At 39.7% G+C, this 20,582-nt stretch overlaps 1 protein-coding gene across 3 annotated transcripts in view; it reads right to left on the bottom strand.

Moving 5' to 3' along the window:
• KLHL4 (kelch like family member 4) overlaps positions 1–20,582 on the bottom strand; it is a 183,152-nt gene that overhangs the window by 33,633 nt on the left and 128,937 nt on the right. For all 3 annotated transcript variants that reach the window (XM_033233240.1, XM_033233225.1, XM_033233233.1), the window contains 4 exons: positions 19,704–19,890; positions 12,221–12,445; positions 10,768–10,930; positions 8,252–8,464 (listed from right to left, as the gene is read on the bottom strand). In XM_033233240.1, coding sequence (XP_033089131.1) covers positions 8,252–8,464; positions 10,768–10,930; positions 12,221–12,445; positions 19,704–19,890 — 788 coding nt within the window. The remainder of the gene's footprint in view (positions 1–8,251; positions 8,465–10,767; positions 10,931–12,220; positions 12,446–19,703; positions 19,891–20,582) is intronic.

Genomic DNA, 20,582 nt, shown 5'->3' on the forward strand with positions numbered 1-20,582 from the left:
CCTTAGCCCACTTTTTGATGGGATTGTTTGTTTCTTACTGATTTGTTTGAGTTCATTGTAGATTCTGGATATTAGTCCTTTATCAGATGTACAGATTGTGAAGATTTTCTGCCACACTGTGGGTTATCTGTTTACTCTGCTGACTGTTCCTTTTGTCGTGAAGAAGCTTTTTAGTTTAATTAGGTCCCAGCTATTTAGCTTTGTTTTTATCGCATGTGCTTTTGGGCTGTTGGTCATGACATCCTTGCCTAAACCAATGTCTAGAAGGGTTTTTTTTTGTTTTGTTTTTTTTGTTTTTTTTTTTTGAGACGGAGTCTTGCTCTGCCACCCAGGCTGGAGTGCAGTGGCCGGATCTCAGCTCACTGCAAGCTCCGCCTCCCGGGTTTATGCCATTCTCCTGCCTCAGCCTCCCGAGTAGCTGGGACTACAGGCGCCCGCCTCGTCGCCCGGCTAGTTTTTTGTATTTTAAGTAGAGACGGGGTTTCACCGTATTAGCCAGGATGGTCTCGATCTCCTGACCTCGTGATCCGCCCGTCTCGGCCTCCCAAGTGCTGGGATTACAGGCTTGAGCCACCGCGCCCGGCCATGTCTAGAAGGGTTTTTCCAATGTTATCTTTTAGAATTTTTATAGTTTCAGGTCTTAGGTTTAAGACCTTATCCATCTCAAGTTGATTTTGTATAAGATGGGAGATGAGAATCCAGTTTCATTCTCCTATATGTGGCTAGCCTATAATCCCAGCATGATTTGCTGAAAAAAGTTCTTTTCCCACTTTATGTTTTTGTTTGCTTTGTCAAAGATCAGTTGACTGTATTTGGGTTTATTTCTGGGTTCTCTATTCTGTTCCACTGGTCTATGTGCCTATTTTTATACCAGTACCATGATGTTTTGGTGACTATGGCTTTATAGACTGGTTTGAAATCAGGCTGTGTGATGCCTCCAGATTTGTTCTTGTGCTTAGTCTTGCTTTGGCTATCAGGGCTCTTTTTTTGGTTCCATATGAATTTTAGAATTTTTTTTTCTAATTCTGTGAAGAATAACGATGCTATTTTGATGGAGACTGCATTGAATTTGTAGATTGCTTTTGGCAGTATGGACATTTTCACAATATTGATTCTACACTTCCATGAGCATGGGATGTGTTTCCATTTCCTGGTGTCATCTATGGTTTCTTTCAGCAGTGTTTTGTAGTTTTCCTTGTAGAGGTCTTTTGACCCCTTGATTATGTATATTCCTAAGTATTTTTATTTTTTGCAGCTATTGTAATAGGGGTTGAGTTCTAGATTTGATTCTCTGCTTAGTTGCTGTTGGTGTATAGAAGAGCTACTGGTTTGTGTACATTAATCTTATATCCAGAAACTTTACTGAATTCTTTTATCAGTTCTAGGAGCTTTCTTGAGAAGTCTTTAGGGTTTTCAAGGTGAATGATCATATCATCAGCAAATGGTGAGAGTTTGACTTCCTTTTTACTGATTTGGATACCCTTTATTCCTTTCTCTTTTCTGATTGCTCTGGTTATGACTTCCAGTTCTATGTTGAAGAGGAGTGGTGAGAGTGGGCATCCTTGTCTTGTTCCAGTTCTCAGAGGGAATGTTTTCAACTTTTCCCCATTCACTATTGTGTTGGCTGTGGGTTTGTCATAGATGGTTGTATTACATTAAGGTATGTCCCTTGTATGCTGATTCTGCTGAGAATTTTAATCATAAACATTGCTGGATTTTGTCAAATGCTTTTTCTGCATCTATTGAGATGATTATGTGATTTTTTTAAAAAATATCTTTTATGAGGTGTATCACATTTATTGATTTGTGGATGTTAAACAATCCCTGCATCGCTGGTATAAAACTAACTTGATCATGGTGTATTATCTTTTTGACAAGCTGTTGGATTCTGTCAAAAAGTATTGTGTTGAGAATTTTTGCATCTATGTTCATCATGGATATTGGGCTGTAGTTTTCTTTTTTGGTTATGTCTTTTCCTGGTTTTGGTATTAATGCTGGTTTCATAGAATGAATTAGGGAGGGTTACTTCTTTTCCTGTCTTGTGGAATAGTGTCAAAAGAATTGGTATCAATTGTCCTTTGAATGTCTAGTAGAATTCCACTGTGAATCTGTCTGGTCCTGGACTTTTTTTTGGTGGTAATTTTTCTAGCTACCATTTCAATCTCGCTGCTTGTTATTGGTCTGTCCAAGGTATCTAATTCTTTCTGATTTAAGCTAGGGAGGTTGTATTTTTCCAGAGATTTAGCCATCTCTTCTAGGTTTTTCAGTTTATGTGAGTAAAGGTGTTCATAGTACCCTTGAAGGATCTTTGGTATGTCAGTTGTAATATCTCTTTCAGTTCTTAGTGAAGTTATTTGGATTTTTCTCTCTTCTTTTCTTGGTTCAGCTTGCTAATGGTCTATTTATCTTTTCAAAGAACAAGCTTTTTGTTTTATTTATCTTTTGTATTTTTTTTTGTTTCAATTTCATTTAGTTCTGCTCTGATCTTTTTGTGATAAAATTTCCAGGTGTTTTTGTGCTTCTTGTATTTGGATGTCTAGGTCTCTAGCAAGGCCAGGGAAGCTTTCCTCAGTTATTCACCCAAATACGTTTTGTAAGCTTTTAGAATTCTCTTCTTCCTCAGGAACACATATTATTGTTAGGTTTTATCGTTTAACATAATGCCAGACTTCCTGGAGGCTTTGTTCACATTTTCTTATTCGTTTTTCTTTGTCTTTGTAGGATTGGATTAATTAAAAGGCCTTGTCTTTGAGCTCTGAATTTCTTTCTTCTACTTGTTCAATTACATTCTGAGACTTTCCAGGGCAATTTCACATTTCTAAAAGTGTGTCCAAAGTTTCCTGGAATTTTGATTGTTTTTTTCTTTAAGCTGTCTATTTCCTTGAACATTTCTCCCTTCACTTTTTGTATCATTTTTTGGATTTCCTTGCATTGGGCTTCGCCTTTCTCTGGTCCCTCCCTGATTAGTTTAATAACTAACCTCATGAATTCTTTCTCAGGTAAATCAGAAATTTCTTATTGGTTTGGATCCATTGCTGGTGAACTAGTGTGAGTTTTTGGGGGGGTGTTGAAGAGCCTTGTTTTTGTGATATTACCAGGCAGGGCTGGTTTTATTCTCATCTGGGTAGGCTCTGTCAGAGGGAAGGTCTAGAACTGAAGGCTGTTTTCTCAGATATCTTTTTTCCCCCAGGATGTTCCCTTGATGTAGTACTATCCCCCTTTTCCTATGGATGTGGCTTCCTGTGAGCTTAACTGCAGTGACTGTTATCTCTATTCTGGGTCTAGCCACCCAGCAAGTCTATTTGAATCCGGGCTGATACTGGGGGGTGTCTGCACAGAGTCCTGTGATGTGAACCATCTATGGGTCTCTCAATATGGATACCAGTGCCTGTTCCAGTGGAGGTGGCGGGGGGTGCAATGGAGTCTGTGAGGATTCTTAGCTTTGGTGGTTTAGTGCTTCATTTTTGTCTGGTTGGCCTCCTGCCAGGAGGTAGCACTTTCCAGAAAGCATCAGCTGTGGTAGTATGGAGAGGGACTGGCCATGGGTGGGGCCCTAAAATTCCCAAGATTATATGCCCTTTGTCTTCTGCTACCAGGGTAAATAGGAAAGGGACATCAAATGAGGGTGGGGCTAGGCATGTCTGAGCTCAGACTCTCCTTGGGTGGGTGTTGCTGCAGCTGCTGTGGGGGATGGGGGTGAGATTCCCATGTCACCGGAGTTGTGTACCTAGGAGGTTTATGGCTGCCTCTACCAAGTCATGCAGATTGTCAGGGAAGTGGGGGAAAGCCAGCCGTCACAGGTCTCACCCAGCTCCCATGCAAACCGAAGAGCTGGTCTCACTCCCACTATGCTTCTCCCCGACAGCCCTGAGTCTGTTTCCAGGTGGAGGACCAGATGGGCTTGAAAATTTGCCCCAGGCTACCTGCTTCCAAGCTGCAAAAGAAAAGGGCTTGGTTCTTCCCCTGCCTATGGAGTCTGCACACCAGATTTGTGCCCTCCCCCCAGTTCTGGCCAGGAGGCATCTCACAACGTTCAAATTGTTACAGAGTTCAGCTAAAGATTTCCTCCTCCCTGTGGAGTTTCATCCCCTGCTCCTCTGGCCAACCTCCAAATGTATCCCTGTGGCACCAGGCAGGAATGGTCTGCTAGGGGACCCAGCAAGTTCACAGGGACTTTCTGCTGCTTCTTCTATCCCTGTATTTCGCTCGGCCCTCTAAATTGCCTCAGCACCAGGTAAAGTTGGAAACTTCTCCTGCAAATAGACCTTCAGCTTCTCCAGTGGGTAAATTTGGGAGAGGAGGGTCTCCCTTTCACACTTCTGCAGTTGGGCCACTCACAATACTTGGGGTGTCTCCCGGGTCCTACATGAGCAGTTAGTTTTCTTCAGACGGTCTGTGGGTTCTCTCAGGATTGCTGGTTTGTTCTTGCAGTTCATCTGGAACTAAAATTCACAATGCGAGCCTCTGCATGCTGCTCTGTCTGGAGCCGCAACCTTCTCCTGCCTCATGTCCACCATGATGATTCTAATTCTGATTTGTGTACATTAATTTTGTAACCTGAAACTTTGCTGAATTCATTTACCAGTTCTAGGAGCTTTCTGGATGAGTCTTTAGGGTTTTCTAGGTATACAATCATGTCATCAGCAAACAGTGACAGTTTGACTTTCTTATTACTAATTTGGATGCCCTTTATTTCTTTCTCTTGTCTGATTGCTCTGGCCAGGACTTCCAATACTATGTTGAATAGAAGTTGTGAAAGTAGGCATCATTGTCTTCTTCCCATTGTCAGGGAGAATGCTTTCAACTTTTCTCTGTTCAATTTTATGTTGGCTGTGGGTTTGTCATAGATGGCTTTCATTACCTTAAGGTATGCCCCTTCTATGCTGATTTTACTGAGGGTTTTAATTATAAAGGGATGCTGGACTTTGTCAAAGGGTTTTACTGCATTTATTGAGATGATCATGTGATTTTTTAAAAAACTATTTTATGAGCTGTATCACATGTATTGACTTGTGAATGTTAAACAATCCCTGAATCCCTGGTATAAAACTAACTTGAGCATGGTGTATTATCTTTTTGACATGCTGTTGGATTCTGTTAACTAGTATGGTGTTGAGAATTTTTGCATCTATGTTCATCATGGATACAGGGCTGTAGTTTTCTTTTTTGTTATGTCCTTTCCTGGTTTTGGTATTAGGATGATACTGGCTTCACAGAATGATTTACAGGGGATTCCCTTTTTCTCTATCTTTTGGAATAGTTTTAGTAGCATTGGTACCAATTCTTCTTTGAATGTCACATAGAATTCAGCTGTGATTTCATCTGGACCAAGACTTTTTTTGTTGGTAACTTTTTAGTTATTGTTTCAATCTTACTTCTTATTATTGGTCTGTTCAGAGTTTCTGTTTTTTCCTGGTTTAATCTAGGTTGTATATTTCTAGGAATTATCCATCACCTCTAGGTTTTCTAGTTTATGTAAAGGTGCTCCTAGTAGCCTTGAATGATCTTTTGTATTTCTGAGATATTGGTTGTAATATCTCCCATTTCATTTCTCACTGGGCTTATTTGAATCTTTTCCTTTCTTTTCTTGGTTAATTTTGCTAATGGTCTATGCATTTGGTTTATTTTTTTCAAAGAACCAGTTGTGTGTTTTATTTATCTTTGTATTTTTTATTTGTTTCAATTTCATTTAGTTCTGGTCTTTCTTTTCTTCTGCTGGGTTTGTTTGTTGTTTTTTCTCTAGTTCCTTGTGGTGTAACCCTAGATTGTCTATTTGTGCTCTTTCAGACTTTTTGATGTAGGCATTCAATGCCATGAACTTTCCTCTTAGAACCACTTTTCTGTTTCCTAGAGGTTTGGAGAGGTTATATTATCATGATTGTTCAGTTCAAATAACTTTTTCTTTCAATCTTTATTTCTTTTTTTTTTTTTTTTTTTTTTTTTGAGACGGAGTCTCGCTCTGTCACCCAGGCTGGAGTGTAGTGGCCGGATCTCAGCTCACTGCAAGCTCCGCCTCCCGGGTTCACCCCACTCTCCTGCCTCAGCCTCCTGAGTAGCTGGGACTACAGGCGCCCGCCACCTCGCCTGGCTAGTTTTTTGTATTTTTTAGTAGAGACGGGGTTTCACCGTGTTAGCCAGGATGGTCTCAATCTCCTGACCTCATGATCCGCCCGTCTCGGCCTCCCAAAGTGCTGGGATTACAGGCTTGAGCCACTGCGCCCAGCCTCAATCTTGATTTCATTGTGACTCAATGATCATTCAGAAAGGGTTTTGCCATGTTGGCCAGGCTGGTCTTAAACTCCTGATCTCAGGTGATCCTCCCACTTTGGCCTCCCAAAGTGCTGAGATTATAGGCATGAGCCACCACGCCTAGCCTGTGAATGCTTTTTATTTATGTTATTTCACTGGAGAATTTTTCATTTATATTCTACATGATACTTATTTATTTATTTGATGTGTTTAAGTTGGACTTCACCTTTCTCCCATACCTCCTTGATTGGCTTAATAGTTGACCTTCTGAAATCTTCTTCTGGCAATTCAGACACATCATCTTGGTTTGGATCCATTGCTGGTGAGCTAGTGTGATCTTTTGGGGGTGTTAAAAGACCTCATTTTGTCAAACTGAAAGAATTGGTTTTCTGGTTCCTTCTCATTTGGGTAAACTATGTCAGAGGGAAGATCTGGAACTCAAGCGCTGTTGTTCAGATTCTTTTGTCCTATGGGGATGATGGCTTGATGTGGTGCTTTCCCCTTTCCCCTAGGGATGCGGTTTCCTGAGCACCAAACTGCAGTGATTGCTATTTCTTTTCTGGATCTAGCCACCCAGCAGAGCTACTGGGGTGGGGAGAGTCTGCCATGAGACCTGTGATGTGATCCATCTTCAGGTCTCTCAGTCAGGGATACTAGCACCTACTCTCATGGAGGTGGCAAGGGAGTGAAGTATGCTCTGAGGGTCCTTGGTTGTATTTTTGTTTAGTATACTGGTTTTGTGTTGGTTGGCCTCCAGCTAGAAGTTGGCACATTCAAGAGCCCATCAGTTCCATTTGTATAGGAAGGATACAACTTTGCCTTAGGCTTAGGCAGTGGGCAGGGCCATAGAGCTACCAAGAAATTATGACCTTTTTGTTTGTCTACCAGAGCTTAAAGAGAAAGACCATCAGGTGGGGGCAGGGTTAGGCATGTCTGAGCTCAGACTCTCCTTGGGTGGGGCCTGCTGCAGCTGCTGTGGGGGATGAGGTGTGTTTTTCAGGCCAATGGTGTTATGTTCCCAGGCGGATTATGGCTATGTCTGCTTTGTCACATAGGCCACCAGGAAAGTGGGGGAAAGCTGGCAGCCACAGGCCTCACCCAGCTGCCATGCAGCCTGTAGCCAGAAAGGCTGGTCTCACTCCCACTGCACCCCCACTCAACAGAACTTAGTTTATTTCAAGGCAGCCAGTGAGCAGGACTGAGAACCTACCCCAGGCCATAAGTCTCCCAGCTGAGAAAGCAAGCAGGCTCACAGTTCCTCGGCTGTCCCTGTGCAGCAATCCACCTCCCTCAGAGGGTCTGTGGATTCTCTTGGCTTTCCTGTTACGTTCCTGCGGTAGTTCTTAGAGCCAAAGTTTACAATATGGTTCTCCACACACTGCTCTGTCTGTGTGAGTGGGAGCTGCGAGTTAGTCCTGGCTCCTCTCCACCATTTTATCCCCAATCTCAGTAAACTTATTTTGATTTGAGTCTCCTGAATTGGTTGAGTGATGTAGCTTGGCACAAAATTTATTTGTTTACCACTTTGTCTTATTATTTTATAGTGTGACTATATAACAATAAGATGGTATATTCTTTTTACATACTTTATGCCGAATCTAAAATGAACATGGAATATTTAAAAAATATATTTTTAGCCTAAGAGAAAGTGTACAATTTTACAGAAGATAAATCCACTAAAAGGATTAGCATTTATTGGAAGACTACTTTCTGGTTGTTTAAAAATGTAATTAAACACAGTCTATTAAAAATAAAAATAAAAAAATTATAATTAGCTAAGATCCCATATTTGAAAGAGCCTAGAACAGGAGAGGACTGGAGTCTTAGAGGATCCCAGCTGGGGAAGGACTTGTTCTCCCTAGATTCCTGTTGTACGATTTAATTTTCTTAGGGTGAGCATAAAAATAAATTGATTTCCATTTAAAAGAAAAAAATTCTTTCTATTTCTAAAAAAATAAATAACCAAATAATGACATACAGAAAGAAATAGAAAAAAACTTACCGTTCCACACAGTCAGAAAGTCTGGAGCAATGGTTGGAAGCAGGGGCATCATGCCCCCCTACAACATATAAGAATCCATTATATGTGGCAACTCCCACACCTCCACGTCTTTTGGACATTGGAGCACACAAACTCCACTTGTTAGTGTGTGGGTCAAAGTATTCCATTGATTTGAGGCAGGAACTTCCATCACGTCCACCAATAGCATATAATCTAGATAAACAGACAGAACCGCGTGTATGTATATGTGTGTGTATACATACACACGCAAAATGCATGCATAGAGTGAGAGAGAGAGAACTTTGCACAAAGCTTTTCAAGTTTCTGAAGGGTCTGACTATATATTCTACTCCTACACTATTTTGCAGTGAATAGCAGAAGTCTGTGAATAGATCATTACCTGAGGGCACCTGTTAAAATCTATCCCAACCCAAACCTCCCTTTTTCACTATCTTTGTCACAGTCATTTTAACATAATTGAATAAAAGATTTCATGGGATATGAGGCACAGAAAAAAGAGGGAAAGATCAAAAGGATTGGCAGGATAGTTCCAAAGACCAACTCCAACAACTTTACAATTTTAGCAGGGTTCAATTACCTAGGAGCAGAATCTATTGTTTTTATGTATCGCTTTATATTTGCATTAAAAATTATCACTTAGAAGACATTAACTTAGTAAACAACTAAAGAAAGAGGATAGAACCTAGAAACTAGATTTTTTTTTTCCCTAGAAAGTGATATTGGCTATGACATTTCTCCCATACACTTTAAAATGCCATTCCTTGGGAGGCCGAGACGGGTGGATCGCGAGGTCAGGAGATCAAGACCATCCTGGCTAACACAGCGAAACCCCGTCTCTACTAAAAAATACAAAAAACTAGCCGGGCGAGGTGGCGGGCGCCTGTAGTCCCAGCTACTCAGGAGGCTGAGGCAGGAGAATGGCATAAACCCGGAGGCGGAGCTTGCAGTGAGCTGAGATCCGGCCACTGCACTCCAGCCTGGGCGACAGAGCGAGACTCCGTCTCAAAAAAAAAAAAAAAAAAAAAATGCCATTCTTTTGATTAGTATTTTAAAAATAATTTTAAAGTTATCATGCATTAATAAAGAAGACAGACATTTATTAATCCTTATTCCTATAACTTCCCTTCATGCTGAGTTGTAAACAATAGCAACTCAGCAAAGCACAATTAAATGGGGCAGATTTCATGTTTTCATCCTGCTCTTTTTTTTTTGAGACGGAGTCTCCCTCTGTCACCCAAGCTGGAGTGCACTGGCCAGATCTCAGCTCACTGCAAGCTCCGCCTCCCGGGTTCACGCCATTCTCCTGCCTCAGCCTCCCGAGTAGCTGGGACTACAGGCGCCCGCCACCTCACCCGGCTAGTTTTTTGTATTTTTTAGTAGAGACGGGGTTTCACCGTGTTAGCCAGGATGGTCTCTATCTCCTGACCTTGTGATCCGCCCGCCTCGGCCTCCCGAAGTGCTGGGATTACAGGCTTGAGCCACCGCGCCCGGCCTTTCCTGTTCTGTATTAGGTAGGAGATTACATAACGGAATCACCTGACATCATTCAGGTCAGGCCACAGATAGATTTAGGAGTAGCTTAAGCTCTAAGACACTTTAAAACTGGACCTCCTCTTAACTACGGACATTTCCGATTTATTTCTGTGCAAGGTTCTAAAAACAATGTGTTAACATTTTGACTGAGACCATATCTATGATAATGTATTGGCTTCATGCATAGTCAATATAAACACACAAGGCTGTCTCTGGCAACTGACCCAACCTATTGTCTGAAACTCGCATGATTCATTACCCTCTTATATGCTGGTCATTGTCTCCAAAGTTCCCTTGTCAGAAAGCAAATAATATCTGGTAACAATTCAAGCTCTTAGAAACTTCTAACATCATCATGTTTTAGTATAATATCTCGGAAGTGATAGGCAAGTGACAGGAAGAGGTAAATATTCAGGAAGGGTGAGACTAGGTAGGATTCTATATTTAGGAACCCTGAACACTCAGGAGAGAGATTGTTGAAAGAATAGAAGAATCACCTGTTATAACCATAGACAGACTAAAGTTTTGATTAAAATAAATCATAATGTAAAAAAAGTAGTAACTTCTTGAGGGTAAAATTAGAACTGGCTTGCCTATAAAAGTGTTTCTCAAGTTTAATGTGCACAGAAGTCACCTGAAGATCCTGTTAAAATTAAGATTCTGATTCAGGACGTTTGGGGCGGGGCTAGGATTCAGCATTTCTAAGTACATCTCAGGAAAGGTGGATGCTGCTGGTCCCAGGACAACACCTTGATTAGCAAGGGCATGGAGAATATTTCATCAATTACTTATTTTAGACAAGTATTTTCAGTCCTAATGGAGAGTTCCAATGAAGATCTTTTATTATTGATAACAAGTACATCCAGGTTGTTTGGAATGCTAATTGATTGATGGATCACATCACTGAAGTTCTGTACTATATGACCTGGAAGCAATGAGCATGTGTGTTTCAACTTACTCACTTGTTGTTTAATGCAACAACACCAACTGTGCTTCTAGGAGTTGACATACTGGCTACGTAATTCCACTGTCGCCCCTCAGGGTCCCATCTTTCTACAGTATTTAGATAGCTCCATCCATCATGACCACCTACAGCATACATTGGTCCTTCAAGAGTGGCTACACCTAAAAAAATTAAAATAATATGTGGGTTCACCTAGGTATGCCACACACAATGAATATTGTTTCATTTTGCAAACAATTAATTGCTTAGCTTTTTTTTTGCTTATTAAACAATTTGCATACATAGGAATCGTTTACTGACTATTGTAAAGCTAAGTATGGTTTTCTAACCTTATGAAACTTTCAGTTTTAGTTACTATATCATAGAAGGGTATCATTGAAGTCAAAAGAGGCAGTAGAATGCACCATTTCTAGATATGTAATTTAAAAAGCTGGCTCTTTCTGGCAAAATTTCAATATTGTTTGTTGATGTAACATGTAGATACAACATAATGTTGATTCTTAGATAAACCTTAGAATTACAGGCTGACTGTAGTAGGTCTTATAACCTCTGGTGTTTAATATAGGGATAAAAAGATTCCCATGAGCTAACTTACTAGACAGCTTTTTAATGTAGTTAGAAGTTTGTTCTTTCAGGTATTATGAATAGCCCGTCTCTGCTTCGCATCTGCTATGATAATTACATAATTGTTTTTTTCCCCACCTTGACTATCCCAATCAACCTCTCAGTGGTATATCATCATCACTTCTCCTACCTATTTACTAATATCAATTATATTGAAAAATAAGCTTGCTCTGATTTCTCTGCAGGACCTTTCTGAGCTATGTCTAGGAATAACACTGACGTAACTATATAATATAATTATATAGTGTATTATTTGGCAGAGTCAATTTATCAGGATAATTGGGACAAGCAATACCATTCCCGAATCTGCCGCTGTTTAGCTCTGTAAAAGTCAAATAAAAAAAAAAAAGGAAATTTTTCTGTTGTTCAGCCAACTCTTACGATATCGCAAAAATATGGACCCTAGTATAAAGAAAGATGTATCCTGACAAATATTCAGGAGAATCAAAGTTCTCCACTATGGGCACATGATTCATCTAACTAGAAACACAATTCCTCTCAATCGTCAAGTACTTTCCTCTCTAAATTGAGCTTAGAAGAAAACTCCTTGCTGTAGTTGTATTTTAGTTAATAGTAAATCCCTTTGAAAAGTTGTTATCCTTTTTAGAAGGAAACCCCTTTAAAATACTGGTGGAAGGGAATCAGGAGTAACCTGCAACAACAACAAATGTTTCCCAGGCTTTTATCATTTCCTTAAATTTTTCATCATTTTGGAGACATTTTCACTAAGGATATGGCTAAATCCCAATTATGTGCTGCTAGATTTAAATTTTTAAAAACTCTACTTACTATACCTTCTTGAAAAATACATTACGTTAAGCTCTTACCTAAGCCGTGCCGATGCGTTGACATGGGAGGCATCACAGTCCAGATTCTGCCAACTGGATTAAAACATTCCACTGTATTCAAAGTTTTTAAACCGTCTCTTCCTCCCACGACATAGAGCTTATTATCAATAACTGCAACTCCAAATTGAAGCCTACGGCCATTCATGGTGCCAATATGTAGCCAACTGTTGGTCCTGAGGTCATATTTTTCAATAGTAGTAGTACCTGACAAAGGGATATTGAACAATGGTAAAATGTACTTTTATTGACATTTTGAATTGGTATTATACACGTTATAATTATATACCCATAACTTACAGCACAGTATCAGTGATTACAATTCAAATGAAGTAAGTAGCCCAGGTAATTCTACAACCTGGAAGATAAAGCAAAGGATAATCTTTTACCACTTCTGGACCCAATAGAAGAGTCAAAATAAAATGTTTTATGTAATATGTTTGGTTTATACCCTTACAACGCTGGCTTTGGCTATACTATTCTACTGGTAGTATCAACACAAGTGTCAAATGACATAATTTATGACAAAATACCTTGGATTCTATTATTGAATGTTTGCACATCTGTTACAGATGTAATTATTTATAACCATTCAATATATTATTTTATGTTTTTTAATTTGTTTTGGGTGTCGGTGTTTGTGTGTGTGTATTTGTGTGTGTGTGTGTGTGTATGTGTGTGTGTGTGTGTTTATTTAAAAGACATGTAACTAAAGGACCAGGAATGAAAATTATTTTTAAATGGGCCTTTAGCTGGGTGTGGTGGCATGCACCTGTAGTCCCAGCTACTTAGGAGGCTGGGGTCGGAAGACCATTTCAGCCCAGGAGGCGGAGGCTGCAGTAGGCCAAGATCACGCCACTGTACTCCAGCCTGGGTGACAGAGTGAGACTCTGACTATATAAATAAATAAATAAATAAAATTCAAAAAATGTTAAATGGGCCTTTGGTGTTGATTCACATAATGTTCCATGATGGTAATGATGCAAGAGGTAGAGAGAAATTTATGCAGATAGTAAGGGCAAGAGAGTCCTTGGTGGAATTACCTTTCTAATCAAAAGCAGCCCCCCAAATCATTTATTTTCTAACAAAGAGCAGCCTGAAAAATCAGGCTGCAGCCATAGATAAGCAAGCTGGAAGCTTGCACAGGGGAATGCCAGCAGCTGCACCAATTGGAAAGGGCTACCTTGGGGGCACGCATTTCCAACATGGAGGCTTCATCTTCTCTTTTTTTGTTACCACGTGTACAGTAAGAAAGAAACGGGTAACATGGCCAGCTTAGGCAGAGAACCCACCTGCATAATAAAAGATTGGTGTGGGGGCGGCCAGAGATTCGTGCCCTATGCAAATGGCACACCTGGTCCTAACCAGTCTTTTGCTCCCTACGTATATCAGACACCACCTCTTCGCCAGCTCATCTATAGACCCCCTGCATTTCATCACAGATCTGGAAACCCATTTTACCAGGACCCCTCTCTGTAGCAGAGAGCTATTCTCTTTGTTAAATTCTGCTCTTAATCTCACTCTTTGTACGTCCATGTCTTTGATGTCTGTGGCCACGAGACAACGAACCTCGTGTGTTACCCCAGACAATGAACCCGCTTCAGTAGCACAAAATATTACAGTTGAAAATATAGAATTACAAGGTATTACTTTAAGTGTTAATATAATTGTATTTTCTGTTCAATCACTAATGTACAAAGTTTACTGCCATAGTATACTGTCACTATTGACAAAGTGAACTATCGCTACTGTCATAATGAATTGTCACTTCAGTAGGCAATGCTTCTTACCATTCATTTGTAATAGCTGCTGCTATTTTTTAGTAAACGCTGATTCTGCACAACAGGGAACCTTCTGAATAATAACCAGGGTGGAAAATGATAGAATTATTTTTTACATCTATAGTGTATCTAATACAGTTTGTGGCAGGTTTAAAAAATTTCATCCCAATTACACAAAGTCAACCACAGTAATAAGCAAAAATACTTTCCAGTTGTTCCTTTACTGGGAGATTTGTGAAGAAAATGCAGTCCATTAGTTAGAATGCAGATGTAGTTAACATTTGAAGCAAACCCATTGGCAGTTACAGGGCAATAGTATGGGGTCATATCCAGTCAAAATTTAAGCAGAGTGTATATTAAATATATAGCTGCTCCTTGATTAGACTGAATTAGCGGAAACCGTGTTTCCTTCCTCTAACTTTAAATATATTCTGGTGAATAGTGCACTGTAAGTATTTGTGTTCCAAATTTTGGGTTTTCTAATACAAACTTGTAAATACACAGGGACTCATTTACTCTTTCTCTATCATTACTGCCTCTTTCACTGATAACATGGATTTGACTGAATACTGATTTATAGATTAGCAATTGCTCTACTGACTATATTTACTGCTAAGAGGTCAAATTATAACACCTATCAAAACATCTTTTCTACATTAAATATCTTTGAATGGTAATGCTAAAACTGAAATAACTACAAACTGACATCTACTTTTATTCTATGTTTAACCAGTCAGTTTTCTCTGAATGTTTTCTACTTCTTTCCATTTCCTCATCCCAGTCTTCCTATGTCTGTATTCTTATCTGCTTGCTATAATTTTAACTTTTAGTTCTCTTTTTGTCAGTTGACTTTACCGATGACCTAATTTAGATTAGGAAATAAAAGCTAGTCTGCACTCATTGTCATGATTATGAAGATATGAATGGTGGGGTGATTAGAAAATTGTACAAATCTACATTAATCAGCTGTATGTAGAAGATTTACACTGAGAATGTGAATCATGCCAGGTTACATTTTTCAAGGCATTAGATTCAATATAGAAGATAAAATGATCCCACAACTTTTGACTGCAACATGAGCATTTATGACTGGTAGTTCTACATATCGAAGTTTGAAGACTTCTCCAGCCCCTTTGTCCACCCCCAGCAATTCTTCAGCTAATCAAAATGTATATTCTCGGCCGGGCGCGGTGGCTCAAGCCTGTAATCCCAGCACTTTGGGAGGCCGAGACGGGCGGATCACGAGGTCAGGAGATTGAGACCATCCTGGCTAACATGGTGAAACCCCGTCTCTACTAAAAATACAAAAAACTAGCCGGGCGAGGTGGCGGGCGCCTGTAGTCCCAGCTACTCAGGAGGCTGAGGCAGGAGAATGGCGTGAACCCGGGAGGCGGAGCTTGCAGTGAGCTGAGATCCTGCCACCGCACTCCAGCCTGGGTGACAGAGCAAGACTCCGTCTCAAAAAAAAAAAAAAAAATGTATATTCTCTAGCTGCTTTACTAGGGCAGCTCTATATTAGATGGAAAAATATAAATTCATTTTTTTACTATCTTTTCCTTTAAAATTTTTCTGTATAAATAACTTTCTGCCCCAGAATGTTTGATATATTGTTTCTCAATTCATTTCTATGCTCTTACCCAATCTTCGTTCGTAATCTATTTAACAGTGAACAAAACCCATCAAACTTATCAGTGTTATTGAGAACACTGTAGTTCCCGCAGTAGTAAATATATCTGATGTAATGATTTCCTCCATTTACTTTACAAATGTTCCGAAAGTGACAAGATTAGCCTTTACTTTGTCTCCTGCCATACTCTTTATTCAGAATGTATTTTTTAAATCAATAAAAATTTGCAAAATACTATGTATGTACAAGACATCCAAAGTTTACTAATTGACAATTTAACAATTTTGACTCTGTGATCATACTTAGCACTTTCTAATGATTCTTTCAAATACGTTGCAGGAGTTATAGTTAGCCCCAGCCATCTGTGTGATACCTATATTTAACAGCAATTCTGAGCTTGTTATATGAGTCAGAGAGGAAATTAGAGACTGAGGAAGCACTGTACTTCTTAAACATCAAAATAAAAGTTATTATTATTATTTTTTTTTTGAGACGGAGTCTCGCTCTGTCGCCCGGACTGGAGTGCAGTGGCCGGATCTCAGCTCACTGCAAGCTCCGCCTCCCGGGTTCCCGCCATTCTCCTGCCTCAGCCTCCCGAGTAGCTGGGACTACAGGCGCCGCCACCTCGCCCGGCTAGTTTTTTGTATTTTATTTTTAGTAGAGACGGGGTTTCACCGTGTTAGCCAGGATGGTCTCGATCTCCTGACCTCGTGATCCGCCCGTCTCGGCCTCCCAAAGTGCTGGGATTACAGGCTTGAGCCACCGCGCCCGGCCAAGTTATTTTTTTTTTAATTTTTAAAATTTCAATAGTGTTGGGGATACAGGTGGTTTTAGGTTACATGGGTAAGTTCTTTAGTGGTGATTTCTGAGAATTTAGTGCATCCCTCACCCAAGAAGTGTACACTGTACTCAATATGTAGTCAAAAACATCTTTTAAAAATAACCGAAACAACACACTGTAAGAAAAGGCATATGTATAGAAATTAATGTTTATACTTTTGTGAAAATATGTAAAGTAGTACATTTTTCAATGTCATACTGCTTTATACAGATAAATGCTGCCCATTTAATGTTTTTGTTAGACTTCTTAGGTTTTCTTTCTTTCTTTTTCTCTTTTTCCTTTTTTTCGTTACTACGTGTTTACCCTGGTTTTCTAATAGATTCTAAAATACCCAAAGAGTTTTGTTGGCGTTCTTTTGTCCGTAATAGTGGCAGTGTAGAAAAAGGAACATCGTATTTGAATAAGAATTTCATCTCCAGCCTTTCTTGATGTTTGTCCTTGGGTTGTCTATGTAACCTTAAGAGGGGCAAAGTAGCGGTGACATTATTGTAACATTATTGTGAGGATTAGAAACGATGTTTGCAAAATGCCAATCAAAGATTAAGTCATCAAGGCCGGGCGCGGTGGCTCAAGCCTGTAATCCCAGCACTTTGGGAGGCCGAGACGGGCGGATCACGAAGTCAGGAGATCGAGACCATCCTGGCTAAAACAGTGAAACCCCGTCTCTACTAAAAAATACAAAAAAAACTAGCCGGGTGAGGTGGCGGGCGCCTGTAGTCCCAGCTACTCGGGAGGCTGAGGCAGGAGAATGGCGGGAACCCGGGAGGCGGAGCTTGCAGTGAGCTGAGATCCGGCCACTGCACTCCAGCCTGGGCGACAGAGCGAGACTCCCTCTCAAAAACAAACAAACAAGCAAACAAACAAAAAGATTAAGTCATCAAAAAGGTAAGGTTTTACTATTCTTTTAATGGTCTGCAACGTCCCATGAGCCTTTTATAGTGTCTCCAAATACCAGGAACTCAAAAGTGTCTCATACCCTCATTTATTTCCATGACAAACTTTGATAATAGAGTCCGGAGATTAAAGGTTCATATTTCACTCATTTTTAGAGACTGATAAGGAGTTATAGATACTTATAAACATTTGTTGTAATACATTTCTTTATGATAACAAGAAGTTAACCAAGATTAGCCCGAATAAAATGCCAAAAATAAAAAACAAACACAAAAACCAAACAAACACACAATTTTCCATTTCTCACAATGCAAATTAGGCTTTTTGCAAAGTCAGAAATGAAGGACAAGTGCACTTGCATTTTTTATTTAGTACTCTTGTAATTTAAATACCAAACAATAAATCTTTTCATATGCTATTAATATTCAATTTAGTCAACAAAATGCAATAAAACCTCAAGTTGCCAGACTGGAAATTAATTATAGGATCTCATTGTCCTATAAAACCTATCTTATAACTTTATTGTTACAAAATACAAAAATATTGTTGTTATCTTCTGAAGAACATCAGTTCTTCAAGTAACCCTACAAATCTGCAGATAATTGCATTTGCAATCTCTTGTTTTATGGGCTTATGATTAATAAGCATAGTTACTATATAGTCTTCCAATTTTCAATTACATATATTAAAGAAAATAATATGATTCCAGTAGGACTTCAAACCAAGTTTTTAAACTTTTTTTTTTCTATCCCGTATCCTTTCCTTATTTCCCACCATCCCCCAGTTTCAAGATGTCGCTCTGAGATAAACTTTACATCCTTGGAATGTTTTCTTTCCTCCACTCCCTTTCTTATCCCATTCTATGCTCCCATGCCTTATGCACATTTGTTTACCTAGATGCTTGATAAACACACACCATACTCACTCATCTGGTCAACTATTTCCTTAGAAGCTTCAGGGGCCACATGCTGATACAGACCAGACACCTCTAGCCACGATGGCACCAGCCCCTTAACCAGATGGAACAATAAATAATTCAAGACAAGCCACTGAAGTGGGTCAAAACACCTGACACTTCCTAGCCACCCTGCCTATTCTGCATTCCAAACCCTCTCTTTAAAACCCCCACATTCCCTCTACAAATGGAACAGTAGGAATTTTTGGAAAGAATTCCACCCACTCCTCCCCTTACTAGCATGGGAAAGCAAATCTTGCTCTCTTTATATTGCACCTCACTCTTGTTATTATGGCTTCTTTCTACAAGTGGCCAGTGGCCAGACCTTTTGCCAGGTGCAGTCTCTTTCCTTTGTGATCAACATGTGAAAGGAAAATAAATCTTGGGACCCTCCCCCCGCCAAGCCATGAAGCCAAAAGAAAAAGTCAAGCTGGGAACTGCATCAGGCAAACCTTCCCCACCTTTTTATTCCTAAATAAGATAAATACTGAGATTTTTTTTTTTTTAAAGCTACATACCTCCCTCACAATTTACCCACAAGGAAATACCCTGTGGACCTCCAGATGCTTATCCTTAAGCAGTTAACTTTGAATTTCACCCTGGCAATACAAATTGACAGCTTATTTTCATAGGTGCAGGACAAAGGAACGACAGAACTTAATGTCATCCCTCTGTTCACCTGAGACAAATGCGTATCTGATTGCTTCCTCTGCTTTATTGTTTATGAAAAAAAATGCAGATTCTCTAAGCCAGACTAAGGCGTAAGTGAGTATTCTTGTACTTCCCTCACATGTAAATTGTGTATTCAGTGAAAAGCTAATCAGATACTCAAAAGAATGGAACCATTTGTCTCTTATCTACTTATGCGCTAGAAGTCCCCACTTTGAGTTGTCTCGCGTGTCCGGACAGAACCAATGTACACCTTACGCATATTGATTGATGTCTGATATCTCCCTAAAATGTATAAAATCAAGCTGTACTCTAACACCCTGGGGTTCAGAATGGGCGCATCCTTAACCTGGGCAAAAGAAAATTTGTAAATTCATTGAGACCTGTCTCACATACTTTTGGGTTCACAAACATTAAATAAGTTTTCCTTGAAAAGATATAATATGGCAAAGTAAATATTCAAATTTTAAAACAGCTTCTATAAAGTAAAAGTGCCTATTAAGAGTTCAACACCAGTTGAAAGGTTATGTCTTATAAGGTAAGTAGAAAAATGAGGTCACAACATCATATAAAGCACCCTGTTTATGAAAATTCGTTTTAGGTGCACTCATTTAACATGGCTTTAATATCACCCTTATAATTTGCAGGCTGTTAAGAATGTATCTTTTTTGAATGAAGACACTCTAAGTTATTTTTACCTTTCATAGCATCCATGCCTCCTACAGCATAAAGTGCCCCTACAGTTGATTTTCTAGGTTTTGTCCGAGGGCTTTGCATCATGGATCTTCTCTCAGGTAAAAGATGATACTTCATAGCTTCCATCAGGAGCTTCTGACACTCAAGATCACCAGTAAACATGGAACTGGTTTCAAGATCTGCCAGTAACTGCAAAACAGTGATGCATAGCATATGAATGGAGCGTTCACCATTAGAAAGAACATATTTGTATTTATGTAACTTTGCAGGCTGGGTGCAGTGGCGTACACCTGTAATTCCAGCACTTTGGGAGGCCAAGGTGCGTAGAACGCTGGAGCTCAGGAGTTTGAGACCAGCCTGGAAAACGTGGCGAAACCTGGTCTCTACCAAAAAATACAAAAATTAGCCAGGTGTGGTTGCATGTGTCTGTAATCCCAGCTACTTGTAGGCTGAGGTGGGTTGATTGTTTGAGCCTGGGAGGTAGAGGTAGAGAAAACTTAAGCTAACCTAAAGGTAGAAGTTTGATTATTTAATGTTTTTTGTTATTTAGTAAGATTTTTATTTTCACTTATCAAGGAAAATAACTAAAAGTCTGCTGGTAGTAGCTAATAATCTCTGCAGATTTATTTGACACATTATTCATCTTTTGAATGTGTACACATGTAATTTAAAGGAGCAAACATCAAAAAGCACTCATAGAAAGTATCGCGGAAAGCAGTCAAAGAGAATGGCTGTGTCTGCACAAGCAAGAATCTCCTAGTCTACTGCATGCGGCTAATACAAGTAGCAATCTTTTTGGTGGATTTGGGGTAGTTGTGTTGGTAGTGGTGGTCATGCAAACATGCTCAGTTAAAATAATAACAGACATGGTGGATGGTATC

The sequence above is a fragment of the Trachypithecus francoisi genome, unplaced genomic scaffold (assembly GCF_009764315.1).
Source record: "Trachypithecus francoisi isolate TF-2019V2 unplaced genomic scaffold, Tfra_2.0 Contig01451, whole genome shotgun sequence".
NCBI classification, from domain to species: Eukaryota; Metazoa; Chordata; class Mammalia; order Primates; family Cercopithecidae; genus Trachypithecus; species Trachypithecus francoisi.